General features: G+C 34.9%; 7 protein-coding genes across 7 annotated transcripts; 5 read left to right on the top strand and 2 right to left on the bottom strand.

The window, feature by feature from the left end:
* Positions 1-1,605: 1,605 nt before the first annotated feature.
* AC631_05413 (uncharacterized protein) lies at positions 1,606-1,845 on the top strand (the record flags this gene model as incomplete). Its single annotated transcript, XM_015614242.1, has 1 exon — positions 1,606-1,845. One exon carries the CDS (start codon positions 1,606-1,608, stop codon positions 1,843-1,845), a length of 240 nt encoding a protein of 79 aa, XP_015464936.1.
* A 1,862-nt stretch (positions 1,846-3,707) lies between these two features.
* AC631_05412 (alpha-mannosyltransferase) lies at positions 3,708-6,083 on the top strand (the record flags this gene model as incomplete). Its single annotated transcript, XM_015614241.1, has 1 exon — positions 3,708-6,083. One exon carries the CDS (start codon positions 3,708-3,710, stop codon positions 6,081-6,083), a length of 2,376 nt encoding a protein of 791 aa, XP_015464935.1.
* Positions 6,084-6,405: 322 nt separating this feature from the next.
* AC631_05411 (uncharacterized protein) lies at positions 6,406-8,130 on the top strand (the record flags this gene model as incomplete). Its single annotated transcript, XM_015614240.1, has 1 exon — positions 6,406-8,130. One exon carries the CDS (start codon positions 6,406-6,408, stop codon positions 8,128-8,130), a length of 1,725 nt encoding a protein of 574 aa, XP_015464934.1.
* Positions 8,131-8,515: 385 nt separating this feature from the next.
* AC631_05410 (ribosome dissociation factor GTPase) lies at positions 8,516-11,109 on the top strand (the record flags this gene model as incomplete). The annotated part of the gene is made up of 2 exons (XM_015614239.1): positions 8,516-8,771; positions 8,924-11,109. 2 exons carry the CDS (start codon positions 8,516-8,518, stop codon positions 11,107-11,109), a joined length of 2,442 nt encoding a protein of 813 aa, XP_015464933.1.
* A 54-nt stretch (positions 11,110-11,163) lies between these two features.
* On the bottom strand, positions 11,164-12,198 carry UFE1 (Ufe1p; the record flags this gene model as incomplete). The annotated part of the gene is made up of 1 exon (XM_015614238.1): positions 11,164-12,198. One exon carries the CDS (start codon positions 12,196-12,198, stop codon positions 11,164-11,166), a length of 1,035 nt encoding a protein of 344 aa, XP_015464932.1.
* Positions 12,199-12,453: 255 nt separating this feature from the next.
* Positions 12,454-13,236, bottom strand: AC631_05408 (uncharacterized protein; the record flags this gene model as incomplete). The annotated part of the gene is made up of 1 exon (XM_015614237.1): positions 12,454-13,236. One exon carries the CDS (start codon positions 13,234-13,236, stop codon positions 12,454-12,456), a length of 783 nt encoding a protein of 260 aa, XP_015464931.1.
* A 535-nt stretch (positions 13,237-13,771) lies between these two features.
* On the top strand, positions 13,772-14,467 carry AC631_05407 (uncharacterized protein; the record flags this gene model as incomplete). Its single annotated transcript, XM_015614236.1, has 1 exon — positions 13,772-14,467. One exon carries the CDS (start codon positions 13,772-13,774, stop codon positions 14,465-14,467), a length of 696 nt encoding a protein of 231 aa, XP_015464930.1.
* Positions 14,468-14,951: the final 484 nt, after the last annotated feature.

Below are 14,951 nucleotides of genomic sequence, written 5' to 3'. Positions count from 1 at the left end.
GCTCTACCGATTGAGCTAGCCAGGCTGCCAATCTTGATAGTGATTATTTGCGCTTCAATATATATTTTTCATGAATCATATCAATCTACATGTACGAATTGATTTCTAATCAAATCAAGTATTTCCTTAAAGTTGCTGCATGCTTGTATTACATATCCGTTACTCGGTTAGTTGCATGTTATTAAGTTGTTCATGAAAGATATTTTACTGTGGCTAGAATCCTAAAAAGTGTTAATAATATGATTTCTTTAGTGTCCTAAAGTAGCTTGATCGATCTAAAAAAACCTTAAATTGCGAAAATTCCCGACTAAGAATCACACAAAACATGCACTTCCCGTAGCAGCCAAGATTATAGCCTCTTAGTCAGTCCTTTAGATTGCATCATCAAGATAAACCACAAGGCATACTACCTCAGGACTGTAAGTATGTAACTAGCAACTCTTGAAATATTGTTTCGAACATGTATCCAACCTTATGCCTTTGTTATTAATACTCTTATAAAAAGCAATTATTTAATTGTTTACGATGTCATCTAACAATCCAGTCCCTAGCCAAAGCAAGTACATAATAGAGTGTTACAAACAACAATACGCCTCTACCTAGGGCTCTAAGTCGTGTCGATGTTGGGGAGGTATCCATAAGTGTATTCACAATTTGTACCTGCGCACCCTCATACATAGGTTAGATAAGCTAATTGTTTAGCTACCTACAGCGTAATTACGTTTTACGTCACTTGCACCATCGTTACTGATCTATGGCCCACTATCCATGCTGATCTCCCATCTGCAAGAGGGATGGTTCCGTAATCAGGCGAAGAAGCACAGATAGCCCCTAACAGGAAAGTCGCACGGGGCTTCTTGCTAAATAAAACACACACACACCCAGCGATAGAATCACCAGTAACCGCTGAATTGCACCCCGTGTTATCAATTATATGTGCCACATTAGAACACACTGGTGGCTATAAAAATTTTACGCAGGAAAGGTTTTAAGGCTTATCTTCAGCTTGTGGTGGAAATTCCATTTCTACAGGTGTTTCGACACATAAGACCTTTACCTTGCATAATATAACCTGCTTGCTCCCAAAATGTTAGTATGACTATCAGAATAATATGAATTGTATCTTCTTTAACTCAGATAATGTAGATAAGGTTGATTCATTTAACTCATCATATAATATACATACAGATAAATCATCCAGTTCATAATAAGTCGTCATTAGAATATACCTTAACTGATGAATATATTGCTGAGAATCTAGAATAAGAACATCTCTGTAACCTAATGTACTTCTTGTAAACTTTATAGTATAAAGCTTGTCAACCACATAAAAAAAAACTTTCTTCTATCCGGGATACCGAACAAGAAATTAAGTTCACATGTCCGGGTAATATGTAACGCATTATCGGGTTATTGGAAGGGATTCAGATTAATATAAATAACTGTATCTATCCGTAATTTCAAATTCTGATACTGAACCCTATTGCTATTGCCTGCAAGCTGGGAAACATGATTCAGTATTTGGAACTCATAGAAAGCAAAGTTACTCTAGTGAGTAATTCTCTATTACTCCTCATCGTTGTCCCACTTTTATTAGTTGGTATAATGGACGCGATGACTTACATAGTTAGTGTAAGCTTGAACTACACATTGAAGAGTGCCAGAAGTGGAAACAGCAAGCTGATATTACTAGAAAACGATAAGTACCTCAAAGCTTTGAAAGAGTTTAAGATCAAGTCTATCCACTGGTCGATCAAATTTTTTGAAGACAAGCAAATGGATATGACCAGAAACTTCCATCAAATGTTCATTTCTAGGTTAGTTAAAGTGCGGAAGGAAGATTAAGCACATGAAAGATTAATTTTCTTTAATTCTAAGTCGCAGGTCGGTGAATTGATTGTTATATCTGCAAGTATTTACAAGTGCTATTTTTTTATTAGCACTTTTGATAGAGGTGTACTGAGTATGCCGTTATTTATTATTTATTATTTATTATTTATTTATTTTTACACTAGTACTATTGGATTTAATTCTTTGGTTTTCAATCAAACATTCGTTTAGTATAGCTCCATGAGGTGTAGTACCGGGTCAAATCGGTAGTAGCCAGTCTCCCGTATTTATGCGTGAAATAAATTTGTGTAAAACTTTATCTCGCAACAAGACAATAGCCCTTTCACACTGATTCTAAATGTAGAAATATTTTTATGCAAAATAAGGTTTACAGGTGGTGAAAGAACAAACCCGATATCAGACCACGGCATAGTTGAAGCAACCCGAGGTATATCACCCTATCTATTCATATATTCATTTGAAGTCTCGCATGAGGAAGTGGCGAGTGAACTAAAGGTAGCGAAAGTATGATGAAAGTGAGTGGTAGGCTAATAAAAAGGTGTGGGCGAATTATCTATACAAAGTAATCCTTGTGTGGTTCTGGAAAGACCCTATTGTTACTGGATCAGGCGTGCGGCACAAGCTCAACTTGCCCCAAGAACGCCCCATCTCATCTCACAGCAGGTACTAAAGCAACTGTTACAAGACGCGTCCTGTATGTGGCAGTAATTCCAAGAGCTAACACCTAATATTTAGCCCAATTATAAGGATAAAGTTCTTGCAAGTCTTTAGTTATGAATCTGCCTTGAGGTAGTTTGAAATACAATAATTAAAATGTTGACGAGCATGATACGTTGGACCAAAATTTCTTGCCCAGAAATAAGACTTCGTGGCCAAGTTGGCTAAGGCGTGAGACTGTTAATCTCAAGATCGTGAGTTCGACCCTCACCGAGGTCGTTTTCTTTTTTTTATTTTTTTTCAGAAGATTGGACTTGCGTGCATCTTTTGTGCGACAGATTTGACAGACACTCTTTATCTTCTATTTTCTTTCGGTATCTTTGTACAATAGTAACTCTCATTCAATCTGTGTTGGTGCTGCGTATGGCTTGCTCTGTATCCTTCTTCTTTTCAACTAAATTATGACCGAAATTTTTCTCGAATACGTAATTCTCTACAAAATTTTCATCAATCGCCGTTTAACGATATGCCTAATATCCCTTAAACTCGGTTTACATGTACGAAGATTAGCTTGAATTATAGTATGTCCTCTTACTGAAACATGAAGAAATATTCTCGCACTTACGTTTCCTATTATTTAAGACTGTCAAATACTTACTCAATCACAAAGCTATTATCAAACGCAGCGCAATGTGGTTCGATCTACCCTTTTCCATTTTTTACTGTTTATGCTTTTCATGGCCCTGAAAGTCAAAATTGTTGAGACTCACAACCGAATAGAGGTCGCATGTCTACTAAAATAGTACACGGATAAATATATGTTTGCTTACTTAATCAAGATAACGATGCCCACGTTGCTGCAAGCTTGCTTCAGGCTATAAATAATAGTACGATGAAGTACGGTTATTGACTATTGTGTAAATTTATTGAGTAACGTGGCCAGCTATAGTATTATTTGGCTATATCTTTACTGGTCTCGTAGCGTATTTAAATATTAAGCATCGCCTATAACTTATTTTGAAAATTAGGTAGCATTTTCCTTTCGTTTTCTTAAGTTGATTTTTAGGTAACTAAGATTTTTATTCTTGTAACTTGCATCAACAAGCCAGATATTTATTCAGCTTGGCTTATCATTCAACATTGTTTCATTCGTTTTAAAAAGTCTTGTGATTTAATTGGTTCCACTAAATTCTTATAATATGGGACTCGAGGGCTTAATTTCACCGTTATTGCAGACATCAAGGTCCAAAAGAAAGGCTATAGTATTTAGCATTCTTTTATTATGGATTGTAATTATCAACTTATGGATTCATGATTACAAACACCAACATGCATTTAAGACCGTAACAGGGTCTATTTATGACACAGTGAATAATTTGTCATTTAATAATAACTTTGATAACAATAATAAGGAAAATATCTTGGATTATGATACAATCAAATACTTTATGAAGACCAACAATATTAAAGACGTAAGATCTATAGATTCTCACTCTAGTACTTATGACTTGATGTTGCGAAACCACGGCATTAATAGCATGTTGAAAGACTTGCCATTCAACGAAAGATGTGACTTATACTTCAAGAATTTATTCACTACAGACATGAATTGGTACATTGATCCTAATAAGGATTTTCAATTGGAGAATAGATATGAATATAGCTACGAGCTGTTTAGGAATAACAAGCTTAATGAGGTGAAGGATGCGTATGCCAAAGAAAAAGGGATTGACTCTAAATTAGTTGAAGATAGAGTTGTTGAGGATCTTGTCAAAGCTAAGTATGATGCCTTCTGGAAAAAGACTATGCAAACAGAACAGAAGATGACGGATTATATTTCACATGTCAGAATATTTAACAAGTGTTACTTAACATCCGATAACCAAAACGAAGCTTCACAGGCAAAGAAATTAACAGCTGATCAAAGCAAAATGATCAAGTCTTTGAGCGAAAAGGATTTGATCAAAGATGGAAAAAGAAAGTTTAAAATGACGGCTAAAGAATCGCTTCTAAACACGGATAGCTTTGAATCATGCACTGATTTAGAATCAAGGATATATAAATGGCTTTCACTTTCATTTCCTATTTATGAGAGATTCACGGGTGAAATCGTTTTAACTCCACCTGATTTAAGTAAATATGTTTACCATCCGGAAGTTTTCAAGCCTACTAATCAAAAAGTACGTGATGCTAGAGGTAAAGCTGGCAAAATCCAATCAAAATTGACAAACAGCAAGGCATGCTTTTTACAGAGATTTAAAAATAAAATGAATGGAAAAGGTATCGTTTTATCTATAGGAGATAAACATGTCACCGATACAGTAAAATTAATTCATTTATTAAGAGCTTTGAACAACAAGTTCCCAATTCAAATTGTTTACAACGGAGGTATCTCAGAAGAATCTAAGAGTCGTATTGTAACCGCTGCAAGGCAAAGATTCATTGACTTACCTAGCTCATTTAAAAAGATTGCCCATTATTTACCAGATGATTACTTTGATGATTCCGATCATGGCTTACCAAAGCAAGAGGTTTGGTTCGTTAACGTTCAAAATGTTATACATGACCATTACAAGGAAAAGTTTGATAAGTTTGCCAATAAATTCTTAGCAGCTTTGTTCAATTCTTTTGAGGAGTACATACTTGTTGATGCCGACACTGTATTGCTTCAAACTCCGGAATATTTCTTTAACCTAATGGGTTATAAGAAAAGAGGAGCTTATTTCTACAAAGATAGAACAGCTCCAGAATTTAGACCACTGGGAGACACCAAATTCTTTGAAAAGATGACCCCATCAATCATTGATCAAGCAATGTTTAACATTCCTATTGTCACTAGTCATACATTAGATTTGTCATTTTTTGATGGTATGGGGCATTTCATGGAAAGTGGATTAGTCGTAATTGATAGAAACTTACACTTCAACTCCATACTAATGATGATGCAATTAAATTTCATGAATCCAGTCACTTCAAGAGTCTATGGAGACAAGGAAATCTTTTGGTTAGCATTTGCTATAAACGGGGATGAAGGTTTTGAGTTTAATAGATTCCATGCAGCCGCCATTGGTGTAGAAACTCCAATGGAAGATAGAGTCGGCTTGGAAGGAAAACCATTAAAATCAAAAGAAATATGTTCGGCTCACCCAGGTCATATCAACGGTGAGGACGGCAAGACATTATTATGGTTCAATTCTGGTTTCCAATTCTGTGGACAAGCTCCCGATGTAGACTACGAAAAGGAATTCCAATTTCATACACGTGTTAAGTTTTTGAAGTCAATCGAAGAAATGAAGATTTTCTTCAAGAACCCAATCATTCTTAAGCATGCCATTATTCCCCCTTTCAAAAACAAATTAGAGACTTTATGTGAAAATACTGATGGGGAACCAAAGGAAGCCTGGTTCATGGATAAAGGGTACTGTAACTCCTATTTATGGTGCAGTTATTCCCTTATTGGTGGCCATACTGCAGACGGTGGTGATAATACTCAGATCGGTAAGTTTATCGAATTTGATCAAAAATCGATAGATCTTTTCTCATATTACGGTGATATCTGGGTTGGCAATGAATAGAATCTTAATTATAATTTTCATTTTTAACTATACTAGCTATGTATTAATATAATATATAAATAATTTTGCAATCATCCTAAATGTTACGCGTTGTCACTTGCCTAATTTAGAAGATATGACATTTGACGCTATCAATAATTGGGGATAACCTGATTAGGAAATTCCACCCGGATACATTATCAGTATATATTAGACAGTATTTCTGCCTATACAGCTCTCTTCTTTGTAATTCAAACAAGACTTCAATTCCCCTATAACAACTCTCTTATAGCGACTTTTATAAATTGATAATTATACTAAAGATATTTTGATATAGAACAAAATGACTGCATCATTTGAACAATTTTTGATAAACGATCCACTTAACACTTACGAAGATTTAGATAGGTATGAAAAAGAATGGAAACCAAAAGTTGAAAATTACAGAAAACTTTTGGAGAAAGGAATTGTTCCCGAGTATAAAATCAAGTTGCCAGGAACTATCGAGTCATTGGCATCACAAGGTTTTAATCCATTGAAGTATTTACATGAAGCTAAACTTTTGAGTGATAAGGAGTTTGAAATCACTGATTCCACGGCATCTGCATTAGTCGGTAAAATTGCCCTGGGACAACTTACTTCAGTAGAGGTATTCAATGCATTTGCTAAGAGAGCAGTAATTGCCCATCAATTCACCAACTGTGCCTTGGAGTTGTTCACTGAAGAAGGGTTGGAAAGAGCTAAATACTTGGATGACTACTTCAAGAAGAATGGCAAAACTATTGGCCCATTACACGGATTGCCTGTGTCTTTGAAAGAGCAAATGAGCTATAAAGGTAGAGTTACCCATGGAAGTTATGTTTCTAAAATCGATAACGTCACCGAAGAACACAGTGTTACCACTCAAGTTTTAGAAAACTTAGGAGCTGTTTTCTATGTGAGAACAAACCAACCGCAAACATTGATGCATTTGGACTCCAATAATAATTTTATTGGACTTTCAAGGAACCCATACAACTTAGGATTATCTTCGGGTGGATCCTCCTCAGGTGAAGGTTCGATTGTAGGATTTGGTGGATCCCCGTTAGGTGTGGGCACAGATATCGGTGGATCAATTAGAGCTCCTGCTGCATATTCTGGATGTCATGGTTTAAGACCTACTACTCGTAGGCTTTCTACTCGTGGTGGTGTTTCGTGTAACATAGGTCAAGAGAGTGTTCCTTCCGTTTCTGGACCTATGGCGAGATCAATTGATGATATTGAGTTGTACATGAAAACTTACATTAATCAAGGAAAGCCTTGGGAACTTGATGCCTGGTGCATCCCATTACCATGGAAAGAGGTACTGAAGCCAGATCTTAAAGATATTACAATTGGTGTTATGTATGATGATGGATTAGTTAAAGCAACTCCTCCTATTCAACGGGCCATGAAGCAAGTCGTACAGAAGCTTACAAAAGCGGGTGGAAAGGTTGTAGAATTCAAGCCAATTAGAACCGCTGAAGCTTACGAAACAATTAATAAATTATATTCTTGTGATGGAAACTACTTTCAAAGAGAATTGTTAAAAGGTTCAGGTGAGCCATTAACTAAATTGACAAAGTGGTGTTTGAATTATGGTGACGGTGATAAGGTGTATTCGGTACCAGAAAATCGTAAGTTAAATGATATCAGAGACTCTTTGAGACAAGAATACACTACTTATCTTGTGGAAAATAAAATTGACTTCATTTTATGTCCTACTTATAATAATGTGGCACCGCAACCCGAATGTGTATATAATTGGTCCTACACTGCCTTGTTTAATTTATTGGATTTCCCAACTTTAGCGTTCCAAACTGGTATATTCCAAGATCCAAAGCTTGATGTCTGGGACCCCGATCACCAAAAATACAAGTATAGAAGCGACTTGGAAAAACTAGAATGCAACAATTATGATCCAGAAATTTTCAAAGGAGCTCCAATTGGTTTGCAACTTGCAGGTAGAAGATATACTGATGAATCCGTTGTTGCTGCTGGGAAGGCGATTGTTGAAATTTTGAATGTTAATTTATATAATGTAGAATAATAGATATTACATTTAATCAATATACACCCTATTCAATATAAATCTGTCTTTATCATGTTAATTCTTTTAAACTTTTCCTAAGAAATTTCTATTATTGCAAAAATTTCAATAAAATCTAAAAATTCAGAAATATATACCAAAATGTCCTTCAAAATTCTACAAAAAAATGGAACTATAGGAAAAAATGTAGGTTATTAAGGAAACATTGAATTTTATTAAATCTTACTATAAAAAAGTATTCAACGTATAAATGAAAGATTGCAACAGTTAATGGGAACCATAATTGTTTTGGTGCACGAATTTTTCAGAGCGAAATAGGAATGATAAATTGCCATTGAAGTCTTCTCTGCTTTAACTTTGAAATATTGAAAGATTATAGATTGCAATGGCTGACTTCGATGAAGATGATCTAGCAGACTACGATAACTATTCAGGGGAAGAAGAATTTAATGAAGATAATCTAGATGACCAAGAATATGATAAATTATATGCATGTCTTCCTAAGTTGAAAGAAGGCATGAAAGACTATAATGATGAGATACTTGAGATAGATTTAAAAGAAGCCTTATATTTCAACTACTATGAAATAGAAGAAGCCATTAAAGAATTAAAATCTAAGTATCCAAAGAAGAAGACCAAAAGTATGTATATTTTCCGATTTTTTTGTTTGTCAAGTTTCATGTCACTTTGAATAGCATCTAGTAAATGCTATTTGTCCATATCTCTTTTTCTTGAAACAAATGGTATATTGAAGTTTTAACAAGAGTTCTAGTATCCTAAACAATATTTTCAGACTCAGTTGATGAAAGTGCTCAACAATCAGGCATTGAAAGTAAACCAGCTGGAAGCGGTTCAAAGTTGGCACAGTTAGCCAAATCAAGAGCCAATGCAAAACTAGTAGCTCCATCTACAAATCAATCAAACGCTAGTTCCAGATTAGCTGCTTTAGCTAAAGCTAGAAGTGGACAAAAGACGAAAGAAGAAAATAATAATGATCAAACTAATTCGTCGAATAAATCCCTTGCGATATTAGGTAGATTGCGTTCTTCAACAGCGATGGATACGGAGAAGACTCCTTTAAGGTTGTCTTTGTCTAAAAAAAGTGGTATTAAAGCTAGACCTGTTTCTCGTTTAAACAAATTACGGCATGACAGAGAACAAAAGCAACCAGTCATAGATAAACCTCAAGAGATTGAAGTAGGAGATGTCGAAGTGCCGCAAAAAGTACTTCATGAACCGAAAATGAGCTTTAATATTGTTTATGATGACTCAATTTTATTAAAATTTCCAAATACTCCCGTTTCTTTATTTTTGTTCAATAAAAGAAGGCGAGACGGGGACGTAGAAAATCATTTGTTAGAAAACAGAATTAAAAGAAGACATCATAGTGACGAATTATTTCATCCACTTACTAACAATGAAATAGATATAGCTACTGCCAAGAAAGTTAAATCTAATTTTGATGAGCCTAGTCCAGATGATGAGGTCATGAATGCCCAAAAGAATGCATTTGAGAAGAATATGGGAAATTTAAAGATTTCTGAGGAAAAAAACAATAGTTCATCAACTGTCGATACAATTGCAGAAAGACAGGCACCAAAAAAGACTCAACCCTATAAGAAAATTGACTTGTCTCAGGAATTATCTACGTATAAGACTTATTTAAAACCCCATAAATCGTTCGTTGTAATAGGACATGTTGATGCAGGAAAGTCTACATTAATGGGTAGATTACTTTTTGATTTGGGGGTTATTGATGCGAAAACAGTCAACAACTTAGTAAGACAATCAGAGAAAATTGGCAAAGGTTCATTTGCACTTGCATGGATTATGGACCAAACGAGTGAAGAAAGATCTCGTGGAGTTACTGTTGATATATGTGCCACTAATTTTGAAACTGAAACTTCCAGGTTTACCGCTATTGATGCTCCAGGACACAAAGACTTTGTTCCTCAAATGATAAGTGGTGTTTCTCAAGCAGACTTTGCTTTATTAGTAATAGACTCTATTACTGGGGAATTCGAATCTGGATTTACAATGGATGGGCAAACAAAGGAACATACGATCCTTGCTAAAAATCTAGGAATTGCGAAATTATGCGTAGTAGTAAATAAAATGGATAAGGAGGACTGGTCAGAAAGAAGGTTCGAAGAGATCAAATTTCAAATGACTGAATTTTTAACTGGCTCAGATATTGGGTTTTCAAGCGACCAAATAGACTTTATACCTATTTCAGGATTGACAGGGAATAATGTTGTTAAAACAGATTCCTCTCTCAAAAATTTTAACTGGTATACGGGTCCTACATTGAGTAGCTATTTGGAAAGTGTTGAATTGCCTGACCATGCACTTGATGATGATTCGATAGCCAGATTAACGAAAGAGGATTTCAATATGTCCATTAATGACATCTACAGCATTTCGAGCTCCGAGTTTGGTGTTAGTGGTAAAATAACGTCCGGTATGATTCAAGCAGGTGAAACGGTTTCTATTTCTCCTAATCAGGAATTTTTACAAATTCAATCAATGTCAATTCACGAGAAACCTGTGAATGTGGGTATAAGCGGTGAGATAGTTCTGATGAGCTTCAAGATTAATCAACTCACCAATAAGACTTCTGATGATTTGAACATTGGTGACTTAATTCTGAAATTAGATTCTCCAATAACAGCTGTTAAAAGCTTTGTTGCCTCAATACATTTATTCAATATGAATAAACCGCTATTAGTTGGAACTCCGTTCGTCTTATTTAGGAATAATTCTCATATTCCTGCTAGAATTTCGAAAATTATTGAAATTGAGGGCTCGAAGAAAAAGAAGAAGCACTTGATTTCTAAACAATCTGCAACAGTTGAGATTACCGTACAAGGTGATAGATTATTACCTGTTACAAGATTCAGCGATAATAAAATTTTGGGCAGAGTAGTTCTTAGAAGGGAAGGTGTTACTGTAGGTGCAGGTATAATTAGCGACTTTTGAATTTGAAGATTCAAATTCTTATATAGATATTTATTTATTAAATTATATATGCAATCAAGATATATAATCTAGAAACAATAGCAATACGCCAAAAGTAATACACGTAGATATTATGATACTGGAGCCCTTCTTATTCCTATTCGTAGCCTTGTCCAAGTTTCTGTTTCCCAGCCTAACGTCAATTTCTACTTGCGATTGACTATCCATTAAATTGTTTATTTGATCAGATTGAGTTTCTAATTGGTATGATAACTCAGCTTGAAGATTTACTATATCTATCATAGAATGATGTAAGCTTTCAACTTGTTTTAATTGATTGGTTTTCAAATTTAAGAACTCTTGATTCTCAGAATCTAGTTCTTGAATTTGTTCTTGCGTCAATTGCTGATTCTGTACGTCATCATCTTGTTTTATATCCCACAGTTCATCGAGCTGTTCTGATTCATTCATTAAGCTCATTCCACCGTTAGACTCGTAATAATTCAAATCCATATCTTCTTCCAAGTTTTGAAAATTAAGTAAATTAACTTGCTTTTCTCTTCCATATCTTTGTCTTTGCAAAGATTCAAAGCTTTTGCTTACATAGTTAGTTAGGTCGTTTAGGGATCTCAATATTTGCGTTCTATGGGAACTTATGGTAGTATGAAAGAGTTCCTTATCATCTTGTTCATCGCTGCCAAATACACTTCCGATCCAACCAGTGGGAGACTTAGGAAAAGCAGATTGTCTTTTTTGTTCGTATGTTTGTAAAAGCTTCAATTTTTCGTACAATTGTTGAATTTTAAACTGTAATTCTTCGTCTATTTTGTTTTTATCATCAATACTCAATGAATCGTTCGCTTGCCCATAACTAGATTCATCACTAATTGACAAGTATGGAGATTTTATTTCATTTATAAATGCTTGCAAGTTCCCCAAAAATTTGTGAAATTCAATGCATTCTTTGATAAATGTGTCTTTAATGATATAGCGATCTTCAGAATCATTATTTCTAGATTGTTTTAGATCATAATCTTCTTTAATAGAATCACCAAATTTATCTTGGACTATACTGACACATTGCTTGAATAGAGGCGTAAGGTCAGACATTGTTCAACCGTTGTGTGCTAATTAAGTACTACTAAAAGTATGGAACCTTCAGCGATTTATTGCTTATAGAAAAAATATACGGTGCGGTGTATATGCAGTACAATATCAATATACTATAAGTTCAGTCTCCTACAAACTAGTTAACATCGGTAAGGTGTCTCATGTGGTGTATTCAAGAAGGATAACTAAACTATCAAAATAGTATTATAAAATTTTACTAAAAGTAATAGCTTTTTAAAAAAAACAAATCTAAGACTAACCATTGAGATATTCGACACATTCCGTAATTTCAACTGCATCCTTGTGTCCTTTGGAAGTGATGGCAGGGAAAGTTTCAGTTTTGTATATTATATTCCATCTTCCAAGAAACTCTTTACCGTTAACGTTTGGCACTCTGTAGTTAAAATCACGCTTCTCTTCTGGCGATGATTGTACATATTCGACATAGTCTGGGGCCCCCGGCATGATAATGTTGTCAGCTGCTATAACAGTACCAGGCGCAATTAAATTTAACGATTCAAGAACCCTGAGGTCAGGAACATAAAGGCTTTTTTCATGATCAATAAATATGAAGTCTAGCGAAGAATATGAATATCCTTTTCTTTTGAACGAATCCCTAAACTCCACCAAAGTTTGAGCAGCTTTGCCCACGATAATCTCAACTTTATCCGATAAACCTGCCAAGTCAATTATCTGCCTAGCAATATTGGCGAAATCTGGGTTTGCTTCAAAACTGTAATATTTGGACCCTTGCTCTTGTGGCAATTCATTTGCGAATAAAATTGCAGAGTACCCCACGTAACACCCGAGTTCAATCATAGTCATAGGTTTAACTTCGTTCATCTTGTCAACAATGATCTTCCCTTTGTTCTTGCCTATAGTCATAAATGATGCTGGATAATTGTCAATTGCCTCTAGAACTTTTTCAGGGTTTCCTCTTATCGAGGCAAGCTGGTCTTCCGGTAAGGAAAGAAGATGATCAAGAAGCTTTTGTTCTTTTCCTACCTCCTGTGATGCTTTATTTGTTGTTGATGACATACTTAATAAGATTGATATGACAAATGATATTATTTCTATAATATTCATGATAACTTAAATCTGGGGTTAATGGCAGAACTCGGAGTATTTATAGGGAGATACGCGAAGTCGGACCGAGTTTGCTGCAATATTGAAAAGAATAGCAAGTCCGACTAACTCTTAATCTTCGAAGCCTTGCTTAAGATATGTACCTTGTAGGGTCACGAAATATATTTTATGAAGAACAATTAACACAAGGCTTGAATTGGTCGAAATGTGTAGATTTTTGACGTAGATTGCAGCCACGGTTTAAGTACTATTTTTCAAAGCCGACTTCCTTACAAGATATTATTAGTGAATGGGAGTGAAACACAACCTCTCGTAACACAATCCGTAATAACAAGCATATTTTAATTACAGAGGACTATAAATAAGAATAAGGGCCAATAGTCTGTAGCTGTTACAATAATGTCGCAAAAATGACGACATACTTTATTAGATGAGCATCTAAATATCTTACCTTTACTTATTTAGATTCAGATTAGCCCATATAAGAATGTCATCTGACGAAATAGGAGATGTAGGGCTTCGAAATAAGACTCTTCAAGATGGAGGTGCAGGTAATAAGCAAATATCGGTATCGGATAGACTTGCAAAGCTTCAGCAATTAAAACGTAAAAAACAAGAAAGTGAAAACCTTAATAAACAAGAACTTTTCAAGGACTACAAACAACAAAAGCTAAAATCCATAGAATATAAGAAAATAGAGCAGAAAAAGCTTAATGCTGAACTAGAACATGACAAACTCGACAGCATAGAAAAAGGTGAAGATTTCGAGAGGAAGCAGAATTGGAACTGGACTATTGAAGACTGTGAAAAATGGGAAAAGAAGACTAAACAAAAAGGAAACAACAAGAAGTCTGGGTTTCAGAACTTTAATAAAATGGCAGAACAAGCTTATAACAAAGAGCTCCTGAATCTAAAGGTAGATAAGGAGACTTACGAGCAACAAAAGAATGCAGCAGAGAGAAGTAAAAGTGGTGATAAGCTGCAGATGTCAAAAATCGTACCACTATCTAGCAAGCCAAGTGCCGCAGATACCAATAGGTTAGTCCGCAATATCGAAGAAGCAAATAATCGTAGAATGAAAAGGAGACGAAATAAGGACGAGGAGGATGACGTGAACAGTTACATCAATGACAAGAACAAACAGTTCAACCTCAAATTGAACAGACAATACGATGAATCATAGATCAAACAGAAATATCAGCGGAAATGAAGTTCATTTACCAAATGTTTTTCATTTGAATGGTGAATAGGAGTTGCGAAAAGGATCTTCAACCTATTTCATACAAGCTCACCAGAAAAAGGACACACATAAATTCAAATGCACCAAGAATCATCAGGCCACATCTGATTAAGTCGCATATGATAGCATTAGTAAGTGTCCTGCTATCATAATAACAATAAAGAGCATAACAGCCAGTGTATCAAGTGGTTTTAATCCACTAAATTTATTATCTATATTTGGAGCTGATGGAAGTGAAATAAGATTAGGTAAGGTTATGTTCCATTGGGAAATTAAACAAGTTAAATAATAGTAATAGCTTAAATTTCCTAGTAGTTCCAAACACTACAATGAAGCTATTGGTTTCTTTAAAGCTTTTGAGAACTAAAAATCAAATGATTTGTGATCAAGTTTTATATTAACTTCAGACAATGGTATTTTTTTTGGG

Source organism: Debaryomyces fabryi (assembly GCF_001447935.2).
Source record: "Debaryomyces fabryi strain CBS 789 chromosome Unknown contig00204, whole genome shotgun sequence".
Taxonomy (NCBI): Eukaryota; Fungi; Ascomycota; class Pichiomycetes; order Serinales; family Debaryomycetaceae; genus Debaryomyces; species Debaryomyces fabryi.
This window is presented reverse-complemented; position numbering and strand designations above follow the sequence as displayed.